At 55.8% G+C, this 19,918-nt stretch overlaps 1 protein-coding gene across 1 annotated transcript in view; it reads right to left on the reverse strand.

The window, feature by feature from the left end:
- The window catches only part of LOC119957938 (pancreatic secretory granule membrane major glycoprotein GP2-like), a 49,313-nt gene that overhangs the window by 19,666 nt on the left and 9,729 nt on the right, over nucleotides 1-19,918 (reverse strand). Inside the window, exons 3-5 of the mRNA XM_038786156.1 lie at nucleotides 15,862-16,021; nucleotides 8,519-8,595; nucleotides 8,261-8,425 (exon numbers count right to left, since the gene is read on the reverse strand). Of these exons, the coding sequence (XP_038642084.1) occupies nucleotides 8,261-8,425; nucleotides 8,519-8,595; nucleotides 15,862-16,021 (402 nt within the window). The remainder of the gene's footprint in view (nucleotides 1-8,260; nucleotides 8,426-8,518; nucleotides 8,596-15,861; nucleotides 16,022-19,918) is intronic.

A 19,918-nucleotide genomic window follows, 5' to 3' on the forward strand; every position in this document is an offset into this window, starting at 1 on the left:
GTCAGTGTCAGGCTGTTCAGTGTGAGGCTGTCATGTGAGGCTGTCAGTGTGAGGCTGTCAGTGTCAGGCTGTCAGTGTGAGGCTGTCAGTGTCAGGCTGTCAGTGTGAGGCTGTCAGTGTGAGGCTGTCAGTGTGAGGCTGTCAGTGTGAGGCTGTCAGTGTGAGGCTGTCAGTGTGAGGCTGTCAGTGTAGGCTGTCGTGTCAGGCTGTCAATGTGAGGCTGTCAGTGTGCAGGCTGTCAGTGTGAGGCTGTCAGTGTCAGGCTGTCGATGTGAGGCTGTCAGTGTGAGGCTGTCAGTGTAGGCTGTCAGTGTGAGGCTGTCAGTGTGAGGCTGTCAGTGTGAGGCTGTCAGTGTGAGGCTGTCAGGGTGAGGCTGTCAGTGTGAGGCTGTCAGTGTGAGGCTGTCAGTGTGAGGCTGTCAGTGTCAGGCTGTCAGTGTGAGGCTGTCAGTGTGAGGCTGTCAGTGTGAGGCTGTCAAGTGTGAGGCTGTCAGTGTCAGGCTGTCAGTGTGAGGCTGTCAGTGTGAGGCTGTCAGTGTGAGGCTGTCAGTGTGAGGCTGTCAGTGTGAGGCTGTCAATGTGAGGCTGTCAGTGTGAGGCTGTCAGTGTGAGGCTGTCAGTGTGAGGCTGTCAGTGTGAGGCTGTCAGTGTGAGGCTGTCAGTGTGAGGCTGTCAGTGTGAGGCTGTCAGTGTGAGGCTGTCAGTGTGAGGCTGTCAGTGTCAGGCTGTCAGTGTGAGGCTGTCAGTGTGAGGCTGTCAGTGTGAGGCTGTCAGTGTGAGGCTGTCAGTGTGAGGCTGTCAGTGTGAGGCTGTCAGTGTGAGGCTGTCAGTGTGAGGCTGTCAGTGTGAGGCTGTCAGTGTGCAGGCTGTCAGTGTGAGGCTGTCAGTGTGAGGCTGTCAGTGTGAGGCTGTCAGTGTGAGGCTGTCAGTGTGAGGCTGTCATGTGAGGCTGTCAGTGTCAGGCTGTCAGTGTGAGGCTGTCAGTGTGAGGCTGTCAGTGTGAGGCTGTCAGTGTGAGGCTGTCAGTGTCAGGCTGTCAGTGTGAGGCTGTCAGTGTGAGGCTGTCAGTGTGAGGCTGTCAGTGTGAGGCTGTCAGTGTGAGGCTGTCAGTGTCAGGCTGTCAGTGTGAGGCTGTCAGTGTGAGGCTGTCAGTGTGAGGCTGTCAGTGTGAGGCTGTCAGTGTGAGGCTGTCAGTGTGAGGCTGTCAGTGTGAGGCTGTCAGTGTGAGGCTGTCAGTGTGAGGCTGTCAGTGTGAGGCTGTCAGTGTGAGGCTGTCAGTGTGAGGCTGTCAGTGTGAGGCTGTCAGTGTGAGGCTGTCAGTGTGAGGCTGTCAGTGTGAGGCTGTCAGTGTGAGGCTGTCAGTGTCAGGCTGTCAGTGTGAGGCTGTCAGTGTGAGGCTGTCAGTGTGAGGCTGTCAGTGTGAGGCTGTCAGTGTGAGGCTGTCAGTGTGAGGCTGTCAGTGTCAGGCTGTCAGTGTCAGGCTGTCAGTGTCAGGCTGTCAGTGTGAGGCTGTCAGTGTGAGGCTGTCAGTGTCAGGCTGTCAGTGTGAGGCTGTCAGTGTCAGGCTGTCAGTGTGAGGCTGTCAGTGTCAGGCTGTCAGTGTGAGGCTGTCAGTGTGAGGCTGTCAGTGTGAGGCTGTCAGTGTGAGGCTGTCAGTGTAGGCTGTCAGTGTCAGGCTGTCAGTGTGAGGCTGTCAGTGTCAGGCTGTCAGTGTCAGGCTGTCAGTGTGAGGCTGTCAGTGTGAGGCTGTCAGTGTCAGGCTGTCAGTGTGAGGCTGTCAGTGTGAGGCTGTCAGTGTCAGGCTGTCAGTGTGAGGCTGTCAGTGTGAGGCTGTCAGTGTAGGCTGTCAGTGTGAGGCTGTCAGTGTGAGGCTGTCAGTGTGAGGCTGTCAGTGTGAGGCTGTCAGTGTGAGGCTGTCAGTGTCAGGCTGTCAGTGTCAGGCTGTCAGTGTCAGGCTGTCAGTGTGAGGCTGTCAGTGTGAGGCTGTCAGTGTGAGGCTGTCAGTGTGAGGCTGTCAGTGTGAGGCTGTCAGTGTGAGGCTGTCAGTGTCAGGCTGTCAGTGTCAGGCTGTCAGTGTGAGGCTGTCAGTGTGAGGCTGTCAGTGTGAGGCTGTCAGTGTGAGGCTGTCAGTGTCAGGCTGTCAGTGTGAGGCTGTCAGTGTGAGGCTGTCAGTGTGAGGCTGTCAGTGTGAGGCTGTCAGTGTGAGGCTGTCAGTGTCAGGCTGTCAGTGTGAGGCTGTCAGTGTGAGGCTGTCAGTGTGAGGCTGTCAGTGTCAGGCTGTCAGTGTGAGGCTGTCAGTGTGAGGCTGTCAGTGTCAGGCTGTCAGTGTGAGGCTGTCAGTGTGAGGCTGTCAGTGTGAGGCTGTCAGTGTGAGGCTGTCAGTGTGAGGCTGTCAGTGTGAGGCTGTCATGTGAGGCTGTCAGTGCGGCTGTCAGTGTGAGGCTGTCAGTGTGAGGCTGTCAGTGTGAGGCTGTCAGTGTCAGGCTGTCAGTGTGAGGCTGTCAGTGTGAGGCTGTCAGTGTGAGGCTGTCAGTGTGAGGCTGTCAGTGTGAGGCTGTCAGTGTGAGGCTGTCAGTGTGAGGCTGTCAGTGTGAGGCTGTCAGTGTGAGGCTGTCAGTGTCAGGCTGTCAGTGTCAGGCTGTCAGTGTGAGGCTGTCAGTGTGAGGCTGTCAGTGTAGGCTGTCAGTGTGAGGCTGTCAGTGTAGGCTGTCAGTGTCAGGCTGTCAGTGTGAGGCTGTCAGTGTGAGGCTGTCAGTGTGAGGCTGTCAGTGTGATGGCTGTCAGTGTGAGGCTGTCAGTGTGAGGCTGTCAGTGTGAGGCTGTCAGTGTCAGGCTGTCAGTGTGAGGCTGTCAGTGTGAGGCTGTCAGTGTCAGGCTGTCAGTGTGAGGCTGTCAGTGTGAGGCTTTGTCAGTGTGAGGCTGTCAGTGTGAGGCTGTCAGTGTGAGGCTGTCAGTGTGAGGCTGTCAGTGTCAGGCTGTCAGTGTGAGGCTGTCAGTGTGAGGCTGTCAGTGTGAGGCTGTCAGTGTCAGGCTGTCAGTGTGAGGCTGTCAGTGTGAGGCTGTCAGTGTGAGGCTGTCAGTGTCAGGCTGTCAGTGTGAGGCTGTCAGTGTGAGGCTGTCAGTGTGAGGCTGTCAGTGTCAGGCTGTCAGTGTCAGGCTGTCAGTGTGAGGCTGTCAGTGTGAGGCTGTCAGTGTGAGGCTGTTCAGTGTGAGGCTGTCAGTGTGAGGCTGTCAGTGTGAGGCTGTCAGTGTCAGGCTGTCAGTGTGAGGCTGTCAGTGTGAGGCTGTCAGTGTCAGGCTGTCAGTGTCAGGCTGTCAGTGTGAGGCTGTCAGTGTGAGGCTGTCAGTGTCAGGCTGTCAGTGTCAGGCTGTCAGTGTGAGGCTGTCAGTGTGAGGCTGTCAGTGTCAGGCTGTCAGTGTGAGGCTGTCAGTGTAGGCTGTCAGTGTGAGGCTGTCAGTGTGAGGCTGTCAGTGTGAGGCTGTCAGTGTGAGGCTGTCAGTGTGAGGCTGTCAGTGTGAGGCTGTCAGTGTGAGGCTGTCAGTGTGAGGCTGTCAGTGTGAGGCTGTCAGTGTGAGGCTGTCAGTGTGAGGCTGTCAGTGTCAGGCTGTCAGTGTGAGGCTGTCAGTGTCGGGCTGTCAGTGTGAGGCTGTCAGTGTGAGGCTGTCAGTGTGAGGCTGTCAGTGTAGGCTGTCAGTGTAGGCTGTCAGTGTGAGGCTGTCAGTGTGAGGCTGTCAGTGTCAGGCTGTCAGTGTGAGGCTGTCAGTGTGAGGCTGTCAGTGTAGGCTGTCAGTCATGTGAGGCTGTCAGTGTGAGGCTGTCAGTGTGAGGCTGTCAGTGTGAGGCTGTCAGTGTGAGGCTGTCAGTGTCAGGCTGGCAGTGTGAGGCTGTCAGTGTCAGGCTGTCAGTGTGAGGCTGTCAGTGTGAGGCTGTCAGGTGGCTGTCAGTGTGAGGCTGTCAGTGTGAGGCTGTCAGTGTGAGGCTGTCAGTGTCAGGCTGTCAGTGTGAGGCTGTCAGTGTGAGGCTGTCAGTGTGAGGCTGTCAGTGTGAGGCTGTCAGTGTGAGGCTGTCAGTGTCAGGCTGTCAGTGTGAGGCTGTCAGTGTCAGGCTGTCAGTGTGAGGCTGTCAGTGTGAGGCTGTCAGTGTGAGGCTGTCAGTGTCAGGCTGTCAGTGTGAGGCTGTCAGTGTGAGGCTGTCAGTGTCAGGCTGTCAGTGTGAGGCTGTCAGTGTCAGGCTGTCAGTGTGAGGCTGTCAGTGTGAGGCTGTCAGTGTGAGGCTGTCAGTGTCAGGCTGTCAGTGTGAGGCTGTCAATGTGAGGCTGTCAGTGTGAGGCTGTCAGTGTCAGGCTGTCAGTGTCAGGCTGTCAGTGTGAGGCTGTCAGTGTCAGGCTGTCAGTGTAGGCTGTCAGTGTCAGGCTGTCAGTGTCAGGCTGTCAGTGTGAGGCTGTCAGTGTGAGGCTGTCAGTGTCAGGCTGTCAGTGTGAGGCTGTCAGTGTGAGGCTGTCAGTGTGAGGCTGTCAGTGTGAGGCTGTCAGTGTGAGGCTGTCAGTGTGAGGCTGTCAGTGTGAGGCTGTCAGTGTGAGGCTGTCAGTGTAGGCTGTCAGTGTGAGGCTGTCAGTGTGAGGCTGTCAGTGTGCAGGCTGTCAGTGTGAGGCTGTCAGTGTGAGGCTGTCAGTGTGAGGCTGTCAGTGTGAGGCTGTCAGTGTGAGGCTGTCAGTGTGAGGCTGTCAGTGTGAGGCTGTCAGTGTGAGGCTGTCAGTGTGAGGCTGTCATGTGAGGCTGTCAGTGTGCAGGCTGTCAGTGTGCAGGCTGTCAGTGTGAGGCTGTCAGTGTGAGGCTGTCAGTGTGAGGCTGTCAGTGTGAGGCTGTCAGTGTGAGGCTGTCAGTGTGAGGCTGTCAGTGTGAGGCTGTCAGTGTGAGGCTGTCAGTGTGAGGCTGTCAGTGTGAGGCTGTCAGTGTGAGGCTGTCAGTGTGAGGCTGTCAGTGTGAGGCTGTCAGTGTGAGGCTGTCAGTGTGAGGCTGTCAGTGTGAGGCTGTCAGTGTGAGGCTGTCAGTGTGAGGCTGTCAGTGTGAGGCTGTCAGTGTGAGGCTGTCAGTGTGAGGCTGTCAGTGTCAGGCTGTCAGTGTGAGGCTGTCAGTGTGAGGCTGTCAGTGTGAGGCTGTCAGTGTGAGGCTGTCAGTGTGAGGCTGTCAGTGTGAGGCTGTCAGTGTCAGGCTGTCAGTGTCAGGCTGTCAGTGTGAGGCTGTCAGTGTGAGGCTGTCAGTGTCAGGCTGTCAGTGTGAGGCTGTCAGTGTGAGGCTGTCAGTGTGAGGCTGTCAGTGTGAGGCTGTCAGTGTGAGGCTGTCAGTGTCAGGCTGTCAGTGTCAGGCTGTCAGTGTGAGGCTGTCAGTGTGAGGCTGTCAGTGTGAGGCTGTCAGTGTGAGGCTGTCAGTGTGAGGCTGTCAGTGTGAGGCTGTCAGTGTGAGGCTGTCAGTGTGAGGCTGTCAGTGTGAGGCTGTCAGTGTGAGGCTGTCAGTGTCAGGCTGTCAGTGTGAGGCTGTCAGTGTGAGGCTGTCAGTGTGAGGCTGTCAGTGTGAGGCTGTCAGTGTGAGGCTGTCAGTGTCAGGCTGTCAGTGTGAGGCTGTCAGTGTGAGGCTGTCAGTGTGAGGCTGTCAGTGTGAGGCTGTCAGTGTGAGGCTGTCAGTGTGAGGCTGTCAGTGTGAGGCTGTCAGTGTGAGGCTGTCAGTGTGAGGCTGTCAGTGTGAGGCTGTCAGTGTGAGGCTGTCAGTGTGAGGCTGTCAGTGTGAGGCTGTCAGTGTGAGGCTGTCAGTGTGAGGCTGTCAGTGTGAGGCTGTCAGTGTCAGGCTGTCAGTGTCGAGGCTGTCAGTGTGAGGCTGTCAGTGTGAGGCTGTCAGTGTGAGGCTGTCAGTGTGAGGCTGTCAGTGTCAGGCTGTCAGTGTGAGGCTGTCAGTGTGAGGCTGTCAGTGTCAGGCTGTCAGTGTGAGGCTGTCAGTGTGAGGCTGTCAGTGTGAGGCTGTCAGTGTGAGGCTGTCAGTGTGAGGCTGTCAGTGTGAGGCTGTCAGTGTGAGGCTGTCAGTGTGAGGCTGTCAGTGTCAGGCTGTCAGTGTGAGGCTGTCAGTGTGAGGCTGTCAGTGTGAGGCTGTCAGTGTGAGGCTGTCAGTGTGAGGCTGTCAGTGTCAGGCTGTCAGTGTGAGGCTGTCAGTGTGAGGCTGTCAGTGTCAGGCTGTCAGTGTGAGGCTGTCAGTGTGAGGCTGTCAGTGTGAGGCTGTCAGTGTGAGGCTGTCAGTGTCAGGCTGTCAGTGTGAGGCTGTCAGTGTGAGGCTGTCAGTGTGAGGCTGTCAGTGTCAGGCTGTCAGTGTGAGGCTGTCAGTGTGAGGCTGTCAGTGTGAGGCTGTCAGTGTGAGGCTGTCAGTGTGAGGCTGTCAGTGTGAGGCTGTCAGTGTGAGGCTGTCAGTGTGAGGCTGTCAGTGTGAGGCTGTCAGTGTCAGGCTGTCAGTGTGAGGCTGTCAGTGTGAGGCTGTCAGTGTGAGGCTGTCAGTGTGAGGCTGTCAGTGTGAGGCTGTCAGTGTGAGGCTGTCAGTGTGAGGCTGTCAGTGTGAGGCTGTCAGTGTGAGGCTGTCAGTGTGAGGCTGTCAGTGTGAGGCTGTCATGTGAGGCTGTCAGTGTCAGCTGTCAGTGTGAGGCTGTCAGTGTGAGGCTGTCAGTGTCAGGCTGTCAGTGTGAGGCTGTCAGTGTGAGGCTGTCAGTGTGCAGGCTGTCAGTGTCAGGCTGTCAGTGTGAGGCTGTCAGTGTCAGGCTGTCAGTGTGCAGGCTGTCAGTGTGAGGCTGTCAGTGTGAGGCTGTCAGTGGAGGCTGTCAGTGTGAGGCTGTCAGTGTGAGGCTGTCAGTGTCAGGCTGTCAGTGTAGGCTGTCAGTGTGAGGCTGTCAGTGTCAGGCTGTCAGTGTCGAGGCTGTCAGTGTGCAGGCTGTCAGTGTGAGGCTGTCATGTGAGGCTGTCAGTGTGAGGCTGTCAGTGTCAGGCTGTCAGTGTGAGGCTGTCAGTGTGAGGCTGTCAGTGTGAGGCTGTCAGTGTGAGGCTGTCAGTGTCAGGCTGTCAGTGTGAGGCTGTCAGTGTGAGGCTGTCAGTGTGAGGCTGTCAGTGTCAGGCTGTCAGTGTGAGGCTGTCAGTGTGAGGCTGTCAGTGTGAGGCTGTCAGTGTGAGGCTGTCAGTGTGAGGCTGTCAGTGTGAGGCTGTCAGTGTGAGGCTGTCAGTGTCAGGCTGTCAGTGTGAGGCTGTCAGTGTGAGGCTGTCAGTGTGAGGCTGTCAGTGTGAGGCTGTCAGTGTGAGGCTGTCAGTGTGAGGCTGTCAGTGTGAGGCTGTCAGTGTGAGGCTGTCAGTGTGAGGCTGTCAGTGTGAGGCTGTCAGTGTGAGGCTGTCAGTGTGAGGCTGTCAGTGTGAGGCTGTCAGTGTGAGGCTGTCAGTGTCAGGCTGTCAGTGTGAGGCTGTCAGTGTGAGGCTGTCAGTGTGAGGCTGTCAGTGTGAGGCTGTCAGTGTCAGGCTGTCAGTGTGAGGCTGTCAGTGTGAGGCTGTCAGTGTGAGGCTGTCAGTGTCAGGCTGTCAGTGTGAGGCTGTCAGTGTGAGGCTGTCAGTGTGAGGCTGTCAGTGTGAGGCTGTCAGTGTGAGGCTGTCAGTGTCAGGCTGTCAGTGTGAGGCTGTCAGTGTGAGGCTGTCAGTGTGAGGCTGTCAGTGTGAGGCTGTCAGTGTGAGAGACGCCCCTTTATTCCCACTCTCTGTTATCTGCTTGTGAACCAGGACATAACCTTTGCCAATATCTTGCCTCCAATCCCATTGCTTTAGTTTGTTGACCAAGCTCCTGTTGCGAACTTTATTAAATGCCTTCGGAAAATACAGGAACTCTACATCCCCTTTATCAATTCTGTCAGTAACATCCCCAAAAACTTCCAACATACTCATCAAACATTTTCCCCCAAATTAACCTATGAGGACTGTGTCCAATCAGATCATCATTATCCAAGTGTCCATTTCTCACATCCTTTGGAACTGATTGGAGTGTTTCCCCTCCGGCTGCAGCAAGGTTACTGAGTTGGGAAAGGGTTACAAAGGAGCTATAACAGTGTCTGTTTCAGTTCCCATCGCTGGAAATTACACTTTGGGTTTCAGTCCCTGACAGCAGGAAGGTCTGATAGAACTTTGTCATTGCTGCTGCTGACCTGGGACATCCCAGATTTACCCGTTTACTCCATTTAAAACCCCCAACGTACCTGTGCAGTAAGCGAGGTTACAATTTGTTGTCTCCTGCAAGTCATAAACAAAGTAATCGCTGCAGCGTTTGATCTTTATTTCCTGAGTCCATTGACAGATATTTCCACTCCAGTGGAAACACACTCTCCTCGTCACCTCCCCATCACCCGGAGTGGGATGAGAACCTGAAATGAGGAATAGAAAGAGTGAATAGTGTATCCAGTGTGAATACTGTTGGACAGTCAATATAAATATGAGATAATGGAGACTGAAATTACCGTTTAACCAGCCTGTGGCCTGTGTGGAGCACTGATTGATTGGGACAACAGTCTCAGGAATGATCGATCCACCAGAACTGAAAGAACAATCACACAGTCAGTCGCTGTACTGGGGAAATCAAAATAAAATGTAGCTGGAATTACTCAGCTGGTCAGGCAGCCTGTGTAGAGAGGAACAGAATTAACCTTTCTGTTTGTGATGACCCTTCATCAGGACAGGGGAGTTATCACAACACCAAACATTAACTCTGATTCTCTCCACAGAAGCTGTCTGAGCTGCTGAGTGTTTCCAGAATGTTCTGTTTTCATTTCACATTGTATTCTGGAGGATGTGTGTGAAATGTGCAATGAGATAAACTCAGTGAGGGAGGAAATATTTACCGTGTTTAGCACCCTGGAAAGTGGACATTACCCCTGAAAGAGACAAAATGTACCCCAGGCTGCTGAGGAAAACAAGGGAAAGTGTAACGAAGACTCAAAGCATCTTCACCCATCGACCGTAGCTATTGGTGTGGAGCTGTAGATCCGGATACCTAATAACATTGATAAAAACAGGATGAAGAGACAGCCACACTAAAGGTAGACCACTTTGCCGAATGTCTGTTGTGGGTAAGTTATGGGAAATAATAGTGACATTATATAAACCATGGTTTAGAAAAACATAAATTAATCAGAGAGAGTCAGGACAGATTTGTTGAGGGTAACGCAAGTTTGATTAATTTGATTTCATTGAGGAATTAACGTGAAGAGTTGATGAGGGTAATGTGCTTGATGTAGTCTACATGGGTTTTAGCAAGAGTTTTGACAAGATCCAACAAGACGGACAGATCAGGGAACTGGAAGCTGATGAGATCCAAACAAAGTGGTGGCTGGATCTCAATTGGCTCTTTGTCAGAAGCTAAGGTTTCTGGGTAGTTATTGAGATTGTCTCCCTCACCACGGAGAGTGTGTCCCTCACCACGGAGAGTGTGTCCCTCACCACACAGAGTGTGTCCCTCACCACACAGAGTGTGTCCTTCTCCACGGAGAGTGTGTCCCTCACCACACAGAGTGTGTCCCTCACCACACAGAGTGTGTCCCTCACCACACAGAGTGTGTCCCTCACCACACAGAGTGTGTCCTTATCCACGGAGAGTGTGTCCCTCACCACGGAGAGTGTGTCCCTCACCACACACAGTGTCCCTCACCACACAGAGTGTGTCCCTCACAACACAGAGTGTGTCCTTCTCCACGGAGAGTGTGTCCCTCACCACACAGAGTGTGTCCCTCACCACGGAGAGTGTGTCCCTCACCACACAGAGTGTGTCCTTCTCCACGGAGAGTGTGTCCCTCACCATGGAGAGTGTGTCCCTCACCACGGAGAGTGTGTCCCTCACCACGGGGAGTGTGTCCTTCCCCACGGAGAGTATGTCCCTCACCACGGAGAGTGTGTCCCTCACCACGGGGAGTGTGTCCTTCCCCACGGAGAGTATGTCCCTCACCACGGAGAGTGTGTCCTGCACCACGGGGAGTGTGTCCCTCACCACGGGGAGTGTGTCCTGCACCACGGGGAGTGTGTCCCTCACCACGGAGTGTGTCCTGCACCGATGCTCCAACGAAGATCTTCACAGTGGCCACCATCTTGCTGTGTTGACCTGGTTGGGCCGCGGTGTCGGTATGATCTCCTCAGATAGAAGCATTCGGGCTCTTCAGTTCCGGCTTTCAATCATTAGCCCCAATCCTTACCCCCCCCCCCCCCCCCCCCCCCCCCCCCCCCCCGGGTTGCTGCTGCTGTCGGCCTGTTTCCCTACCGTTCCGCCAGGAAGTCCAGAAAGGGCTGCCACCGCCTGAAAAACCCTTGTACTGATCCCCTTAGGGCAAATTTCACCCTCTCCAATTTAATGAACCCGGCCATATCCGAGATCCAGGCCTCCACGCTTGGGGCCCCCTTCGCATCCTTCCATTGGAGCAAGATCCTCCGCCGGGCTACTAGGGACGCAAAGGCCAGGACCCCGGCCTCTATCGCCTCCTGCACTCCCGGCTCCACTGCAACGCCAAATATCGCGAGTCCCCAGCCTGGCTCGACCCTGGACCCCACCACCCTCGACACCATCTTTACTACCCCCTTCCAAAACTCCCCCAACACTGGGCACGCCCAAAACATATGGGCGTGGTTCGCTGGGCTCCCTGAGCACCTAGCACACTTGTCCTCGCCCCCGAAAAACCTACTCATCCATGTCCCAGTCATGTGGGCCCTCTGCAGCACCTTGAACTGTATGAGGCTAAGCCTCGCACAGGAAGAGGAGGAATTCACTCTCTCCAGGGCATCCGCCCACGTCCCCTCCTCAATCTCCTCCTCCAGCTCCTCTTCCCACTTCCCCTTCAGTTCCTCCACCGAGGCCTCGTCTACCTCCTGCATTACCCGGTATATGTCCGAGATCCTCCCTCCTCCGACCCACACCCCCGAGAGCACCCTATCCCGCACCCCTCGTGGGGGCAGCAAGGGGAACCCCTCCACCTGCTGCCTTGCAAACGCCCTCACCTGGATGTACCTAAACATGTTCCCCGGGGGGAGCCCAAATTTCCCCTCTAACTCCCCCAAGCTCGTGAACCTCCCCTCCACAAACAGGTCCCTCAACCTCCTAACCCCTGCCCTGTGCCAGCCCAGAAATCCGCCATCAATGCTCCCTGGGGCGAACCGATGGTTCCCCCGTATCGGGGCCTCCATCGAGCCCCCCATTTCTCCCCTATGCCGTCTCCATTGCCCCCAAATTTTGAGGGTAGCCGCCACCACCCGGCTCATGGTATACCTCATTGGAGGGAGCGGCAATGGCGCCGTTACTAGCGCTTCCAGGCTCGTGCCCACACAAGACGCCGACTCCATCCTCTTCCACGCTGCCCCCTCCTCATCCATTACCCACGTACGCACCATCGCTGCGTTGGCCGCCCAGTAGTACCCACAGAGGTTGGGCAACACCAGCCCCCCCCCTATCCCTGCCTTGTTCCAGGAACACTCTTCGAACCCTTGGAGTCCTATGCGCCCACACAAAACCCGTGATACTGCTGTTGACCCTCCTGAAAAAGGCCTTTGGGATAAAGATGGGGAGGCACTGGAACAAGAACAAAAACCTCGGGAGCACCGTCATCTTAACGGACTGCACCCTCCCCGCCAGTGACAGCGGTAACATATCCCACCTCTTAAACTCCTCCTCCATCTGCTCCACCAACCTTGTGAGGTTGAGCTTGTGCAGGGCCCCCCAACTCCCAGCCCACCTGGACCCCTAGGTACCTGAAGCTCTTCCCTGCCTGCTTCAGTGGGTGCGTACCAATCCCCTCCTCTTGCTCCCCCGGATGCACCACAAACACCTCGCTCTTGCCCAGGTTCAGCTTATACCCCGAGAAACCCCCGAATTCCCCAAGGATCCTCATCACCTCCGGCATCCCCCCCACTGGGTCCGCCACATACAGCAGCAGGTCGTCCGCGTACAGTGACACTCGATGCTCCTCCCCACCCCTCACCATGCCCCTCCAGTTCCCTGACTCCCTCAATGCCATGGCCAGGGGCTCAATTGCCAACGCGAAGAGCAAGGGGGACAGAGGGCACCCCTGTCTCGTCCCCCGATGCAGCCGAAAGTACTCCGACCTCCTCCTATTCGTGGCTACACTCGCCATCGGGGCCTCGTAGAGCAGCCTCACCCACCGAATAAACCCCTCCCCAAACCCAAACCTCTCCAACACCTCCCACAAGTACTCCCACTCCACCCTATCGAAGGCCTTCTCCGCGTCCAACGCCACCACTATCTCCGCCTCCCCTTCCACCGCCGGCATCATAATGACATTGAGGAGTCTTCGCACATTTGTGTTCAGCTGCCTTCCCTTCACAAACCCCGTCTGGTCCTCATGTATGACCCCCGGCACACAATCCTCTATTCTAGTGGCCAGGATCTTTGCCAGCAGCTTGGCATCGGCGTTCAGCAACAAAATCGGCCTATATGATCCACACTGCAGAGGGTCCTTGTCCCGCTTCAGGATCAAGGAAATCAGCGCCCGCGACATAGTTGGGGGCAAAGCCCCCCCCTCCTTTGCCTCGTTAAAGGTCCGAACCAACAGGGGGCCCAACAGGTCCAAATACTTTTTATAAAATTCCGCCGGAAACCCATCCGGCCCCGGTGCCTTCCCCGACTGCATGCTCCCTATCCCTTTGACAACCTCCTCCAACTCGATCGGTGCCCCTAGTCCCTCCACCCGCTCCTCTTCCACCCTCGGGAAACGCAACCTGTCCAGGAAGCGCCCCATTCCACCCTCCTCCACCGGGGGCGCAGAGCAGTACAGTTCCCCATAAAAGTCCCTGAAGACCCCATTGACCTCTACCCCACTCCGCACCACCTTCCCAGCGCTATCCCTCACTCCCCCAATCTCCCTGGCCGCGTCTCGCTTCCGGAGCAGATGCGCCAGCATCCTGCTCGCCTTCTCCCCGTGTTCATACACCGCCCCCTGTGCTTTCCTCCACTGGGCTTCCGCCTTTCTGGTCGTCAGTAGGTCAAATCTGGCCTGAAGGCTACGCCTCTCCCCCAGCAATCCCTCCTCCGGGGCCTCCGCATATCTCCTATCCACCTGCACCATCTCCCCTATCAGTCTTTCCCTTTCCCTCTGCTCCCCCCTCTCCCTATGGGCTCGGATGGAGATCAATTCCCCCCTCATCACCGCCTTCAATGCCTCCCAGACCGTCCCCACCCGAACCTCCCCGTTATCATTGGCTCGAGGTATCTCTCAATACACCCCCGGACCCTCCCGGCCACCTCCTCCTCTGCCAGCAGCCCCACCTCCATGCGCCAGAGCGGACGTTGGTCCCTCTCTTCCTCCAGCCCGAGGTTCATCCAGTGCGGGGCATGGTCCGAAATGGCAATGGCGGAGTATTCCACATCCTCCACCCTCTACACCAACCCCCTGCTCAGGACAAAAAAGTCAATCCTCGAGTAGGCCTTATGTACATGGGAGAAAAACGAGTATCCCCTGGCCCTTGGCCTCTCAAACCTCCAAGGGTCCACCCCCCCCCCCCCCCCCCCCCAATCTGGTCCATAAATCCCCTCAGCACCTTAGCCGCCGCCGACCTCTTACCCGTCCGGGACTTGGATCGATCCAATGGGGGATCCAGCACAGTGTTAGTCTCCCCCCATGATCAGGCCCCCCACCTCCAGGTCCGGAATGCGGCCCAGCATACGCCGCATGAACCCCGCATCGTCCCAATTTGGGGCATAAACATTCACCAACACTACCCGCTCCCCCTGCAGCTTGCCACTCACCATCACGTACCTCCCGCCACTGTCAGCCACCACCTTCAACGCCTCAAACGACACCTTCTTCCCCACCAGGATTGCCACCCCTTTACTCTTCTCGTCCAGCCCTGAGTGGAATACCTGCCCCACCCACCCCTTTCTCAGCCGGACCTGGTCCACCACTCTCAGGTGTGTCTCCTGGAGCATGGCCACATCCGCCTTCAGTCCCTTCAGGTGCCCAACTACTCGGGCCCTTTTGACCGGCCCATTCAGCCCCCTCACATTCCAGGTTATCAGCCGGATCCGAGGGCTCCCTGCCCCCTTCCCCTGCCGATTAGCCATACCCCATCCCTTGCCCACCCCCGGCCAGCGGCCCACGTTCTGCCAGTTTCCCACGGCAGCACCTCCCCCCTCCAGCACTCCCTGCGTCCTCCAGCTCCTTCCTGACCGTTTCAGCAGCAACCCGGCAACCCCCCCACCCTCCCCCCCCAGGCTAGGACCCCTCCTAGCCGCGCCCCCCCCCCCCTCTACAGCACTCCCGTGAGCCAGCTATCTTCTGCTGACCCCGGCGGCTCCCGCCCTACTTTCGGCTCCTCCCAACGTGGCACTGCCCCTCCCCCATAGTGCCCATCAACCAGTCCACCCTCCCCCGCTCCTGCACGGGAAAAGAAAACCCCGCCTCCTCCCTCTCCCAGCGCGGGGACCCCGCAGAAAGCCCGCGCTTTCGCCCTGCCGGGCCCCGCCTCCTCCAGGGCCACTCCCATTGTCAGTCCCCCCCACCAGCTCCCCAAACACCCCGTTTACCCCTCAGTCCAAACCCGTCCACCCAACTCCTGCTAGAAAACCCATAAAGAAAACACCCGTACGGCATCACCCCACCCACCCTACGGCCACCCCACATCATACCCTAAACCCCGCAGATACACATACAGTATAAATAAATACAGTATTCCATAGCATCCCCCATCCGGGGGACCCTCAGTTTGTGTCCAGTTTCTCGGCTTGCACGAAGGCCCACGCCTCCTCCGGGGACTCACAATAGTGGTGCCGATCGTGGTAGGTGACCCACAGACGCGCCGGCTGCAGCATTCCAAACTTCACCTTCCGTCTGTGGAGCACCGCCTTCGTCCGGTTAAACCCGGCCCTCCGCCTCGCCACCTCCGCACTCCAGTCCTGGAAGATCCGCACCTCCGTGTTCTCCCATTTGCTGCTCCGCTCCTTCTTGGCCCACCGGAGCACACACTCACGATCCACAAACCGGTGGAACCTTACCAACACCGCCCGCGGCGGCTCGTTCGGCTTGGGCCTCCTAGCCAGAATTCTGTGGGCCTCCTCCAACTCCAGGGGCCCCTGGAAGGACCCAGCCCCCATCAACGTGTTCAGCATCGTCACCACATAGGCCGCTTGGTCCGACCCCTTCAGCCCCTCCGTGAGGCCCAGGATCCGTAAATTCTTCCTCCTCGACCGGTTGTCCAACTCCTCGAACCGCTCCTGCCATCTTTTATGGAGCGCCTCGTGCACCTCCACCTTCCCCACCACGGCCACGACCTCGTCCTCCCTCCCGGCGGCTTGCTGCTGCAGCTCCCGGATCGCAGCCGTCTGGGCCGTCTGGGTCTCCATCAGTTCCCTGTTGGTTACCTTGATAGACTCCAGCAGCTCCACTTTCAGATCCTGGAAGAGGCTCAGCAGAGTCGTCTGGACCCACTTCTTCAGTTTATCAAAACTTTCGCCGGCCGCCATTTTGTCCTGCGGGTCCCGATTTTTTCAAAAGTTTTTCCTCCCGATTCTCTCCCTGCTCCGCTCCTGGTCTGCACCATGGGACCTCTGGGGAAACTCCTGGCCTCTTCCCCCGTTGGGATTTGCCTCTTAAGCTCCGTTAGGGGCCTTTAAAAAAGCCCCGAAGCCTGTTTTTTTCGGGAGCCTCAGAACGTGCGGCTCAGCTGGTCATTGCCGCTACCGGAAGTCCCACTCTGTAGAATTCACATCTTCCCTTTCCCGGTATTCCCTCCCTGCCCCACTGCTCTGAATAACGATCGCAGATTATCTGCAGTTCCTCTGAGTTTAAACTTGTTTTCCTCTGGATCTTACCCGTTGAATCTGTACCATCCAGCGACAAGATTTCTGTCACATTGCCAATCAGCGGAACAGTTTTGATTCAGACACTTTACGCTCCTCCATGGCTGGTCCAGAACTTTGTGATTCACACACGGGTCGACAGATACGGAGATGGCAGCTGAATGACAGCAACCTGTTTATTGTTAGAATAAAGATTGGGAAATATTACACATTGAATCGTCTGCATTGTAACAACCTCATTTTCAACCACTGCTCTGCTATCAAATCCCTGAAATGGAAGCTGGAATCTCTGCTCCTTCACCAAACCAGTTTACTGCTCATCTCCCAGCTCCTTCTCTGGGGATCTGTGACCCTGGGGATGCAGCATGTAGAACCCAACACTGGATCTGCAGCTCAACACAAACTGTGGACATTGCAGGTGTTAAGATTCCAGACAAGGCACACGTGGCTGGGGATGGAGATAACATGGTCATGGGCGGAGAAAGGGGCCACCTGGAATGGGCTAGGTACAGGGTGGATTTAATGGACGGAGTTAAGTGGGGCAGATGACGGATGGTAGAGGGAATGTTGAACGTCCGGAGACTGATTGGGCTCATTAAAAGGTCGTGGGTGTTTGCGCACCTCAGGAGCTTGAAAGCGGGGGTGGTCTTTCTGCAGTAGATTCACCTCCATATGAAGATTAGGTTCAGGAAGGGGTTGGGTCGGGCAGGTTTTTCCACTCAGTGGATTTTAATGAGCAAAAAAATATGATTTGTGAGTGCGAAGGAGGTGAGCAATTCGGGTGGGAGATATGTGATTGTGAGTGGGGATTTGGAAGGGAAACCGGTAGTGTTGGTAAATATGTATGCCCCAAATTGGCAAATTGGCAGCATGATAGCATTGTGGATAGCACAATCGCTTCACAGCTCCAGGATCCCAGGTTCGATTCCGGCTTGGGTCACTGTCTGTGCGTAGTCTGCACATCTTCCCCGTGTCTGCGTGGATTTCCTCCGGGTGCTCCGGTTTTCTCCCACAGTCCAAAGATGTGCAGGTTAGGTGGATTGGCCATGATAAATTGCCCTTAGTGACCAAAATTGCTCTTAGTGTTGGGTGGGGTTACTGGGTTCTGGGGATAGGGTGGAGGTGTTGACCTTGGGTAGGTTGCTCTTTCCAAGAGCCGGTGCAGAGTCGATGGGTTGAATGGCCTCCTTCTGCACTGTAAATTCTATCTATTAAAAAAGAAAAATTGGGATGATGTGGGTTTTATGAGGGGGTTGCTGGCAGCAATCCCAGATGTGGACACGCACCAGTTGATCATGGGAGGAGATTTTAACTGTGTCCTAGAGCCGGGGCTGGATAGGTCGAGCCCCAGGTCGATGGGTAGGGTACGAATGGCAAGGGAGCTGGTGGGGAGGGGTGGGGTGGGGGGGTTATGGAGAGGATGGGTTTGGTGGATCCATGGCACTTTTAGAAACCGGGGGAAGGGAGTATTCCTTTTCACACGTCTATAAGCTGCTATTCGAGGATTGATTACTTTGTAGTGAGTCGGGAGATTTTGGTTTGGGTGGAGGGGGCAGAGTTTGTGGGGATAGTTATCTCGGACCATGCGCCCCACTGGCTGGATATTCGGTACGGGACGAGAGCAGAGGCCGGGGTGGAGGTTTGACTCGGGGTTGTTACAGATGCAGGTTTTTGTGATAAAGTGTGAGAAGATGTATGTGGAGTTGAATCAGAATGTGGAGGTGTCGGCGGCCATTGTTTGGGAAGCACTGAAGGCAGTGGTCCGAGGGGAAATTATTTTGTTTAAGGCTCACACGAGTAGGGAAAGGAGGAGGAAAATGACCATCTCGTGAGCGAGATAGTGGAGGTGGACAGGGAATATTCGAGGCTGCCCACCGTCGAGGGATTGGCGAGGAGGAAAAAGTTGCCGGGGCAGTTTGACAGGCTGACAACAGGGAGTGCGGTAGGGCAACTGTGTTGGGCAAGAGGGGTGCAATATGGGTGTGGGGAGAAGGCGAGTCGCATGCTGGCACACCAGCTGCAGAGGCAATCTGCATCCAGGGAAATATTGAAGATATGGACTGGGGCTGGGGATGTGGTGTCGGAGCCGGGGAAGATAAATGAGGCATTTCGGGAGGAGAGGAGGGGTCATGGGGCGGTTTCTGGACGAGCTGGAATTTCCCCAGGTGGAAGAAGCAAAGAGGCAGGCATTGGAGGAGCCCCTGGGACTGAAGGAGGTGCTGGATAGTATCAGGGGTATGAAGTCGGGGAAGGCCCCTGGTCCGGATGGGTACCCAGCGGAATTTTATAAGGGATTTGCGACGGACCTGGCACCACATCTGTTGGGGGTTTTTAATGAAGCACTGGAGAAGGGCGAGTTGCCGGAGACGAGGACGCAGGCAGTAATCATGCTAATCCCGAAAAAGGGGAAGGACCCGGTGGAATGTGGGTCGTATAGGCCCATATCATTATGGAACACAGATGTGAAAGTATTGGGTAAGTTGTTGGCGGGGAGGATGGAGGATTGTGTCCCCGGGGTGGCAGCAGAATATAAAACAGGCTTTGTGAAGGACAGGCAGCTCGTGAGTAATATAAGACAGCTGTTGAATGTGGTGATGAATCCATCGCAGGCTCTCGCACCGGATGGGGTGGTGTCCATGGACACGGAGAAGGCATTTGATCGAGTGAATTGGTGGCACTTGTTCAAGATTTTGGGAATGTTTGGGTTTTGTCCGAGATTTGTGGCATGGGTACGGTTGCTGTTTGTGGCACCAAGGGCGAGGGTGAGGGCGAATGATATGAGCTCACGAAGCTTTGTTGTAGAAAGTGGTTCGAGGCAGGGGTGCCGGCTGTCACAGCTGCTGTTGCGCTGGCCATAGAGCCATTGGCAATGGCTCTCAGGGGGTCGGCAGCGTGGCAGGGTATTATGAGGGGACAGAGGGAGCATCGGGTGTCGCTCTGTGCCGATGACCTCTTGCTGTATGTTTCAGATCCGCTGGAGAGTATGGGAAAGATTATGGGCTTGTTGGGGAGGTTTGGAGGATTCTCAGGGTACAAGCTGAATGTAGGGAAAAAGTGGTATTCCCGGTAAATGTGCTGGCACAGCAGGCTAATTTAGGGAGGATGCCAATCACCGTAGCGAGGGATGGGTTTAGGTATTTGAGTGTTCAGGTAGCGAGGGAATGGACGGGGCCCCACAAGTGGAACTTAACAAAGCTGGTGGAGGAGGCAAGGGAGGATCTTAAGAGGTGGGATACACTGCACTTCAAACTGGCGGGGAGGGTCCAAGTGGTGAAAATGAATATTCTGCTGAGGTTCTTTCAAGCTCTAACCGACCATTATACCAAAGGCCTTTTTTCGGAAAGTGGACAGCATCTTTTTTGAATATGTGTGGGTGGGTAGAGACCTTGCTACAGAGGCAGCAGGGTGGGTTGGCGTTGCCGAACTTGCTTCATTATTATTGGGCGGTGAATGGGGACATGGTGCAGCTGTGGTGGGATGGAGAAGGGGTAGAATGGAGGAGGAATCATTCAAGGGGTCCAGTTTGAGGGCTATGGTGATGGCAGCATTGCCAATGGCTTTGAGTTGGTATTCAGGGAGCCCAGTGGTGCAGTCCATGGTGAAGATATGGAATCAGTTGAGGAGGCAGTTTAGGGTGGAAGGGATGGAGGGAAGAGCTAATGCCGCTGTGCGAGAATCGTGGGGTGGTGGGGGGGGGGGATGAATAGTGTATGCAGGAGGTGGAAGGAAGTGGGGCTGGTCAAGGTGAGGGATCGGTATTTGGAGGAAGGGTTCGCCAATCTGGAGGAGATAAGGGAGAGTGTAAAGCTGCTGAGGGGGAGTGAGTTCAAGTATCTGCAGCTGAGGGACTTTGCGGTGAAGGTCTGGAGAAGGTTCCCCAAGTTGCCGGATATACTCTGCTGGAGCAGCTGCAGCTTCCAGATGTGGATGGGGAGGGCAGAATTGGGGATATTTATACACAAGTGGGGGGCAAGCGGGTGGTGAACATCGAGAGGAAATGATAAACAGAGTTGGGAGGGGAGATCAATTGGGGAGTATGGAGTGAGGCACTCTGTAGGGTACACGGGAC

This window comes from Scyliorhinus canicula, chromosome 27 (assembly GCF_902713615.1).
Source record: "Scyliorhinus canicula chromosome 27, sScyCan1.1, whole genome shotgun sequence".
NCBI classification, from domain to species: Eukaryota; Metazoa; Chordata; class Chondrichthyes; order Carcharhiniformes; family Scyliorhinidae; genus Scyliorhinus; species Scyliorhinus canicula.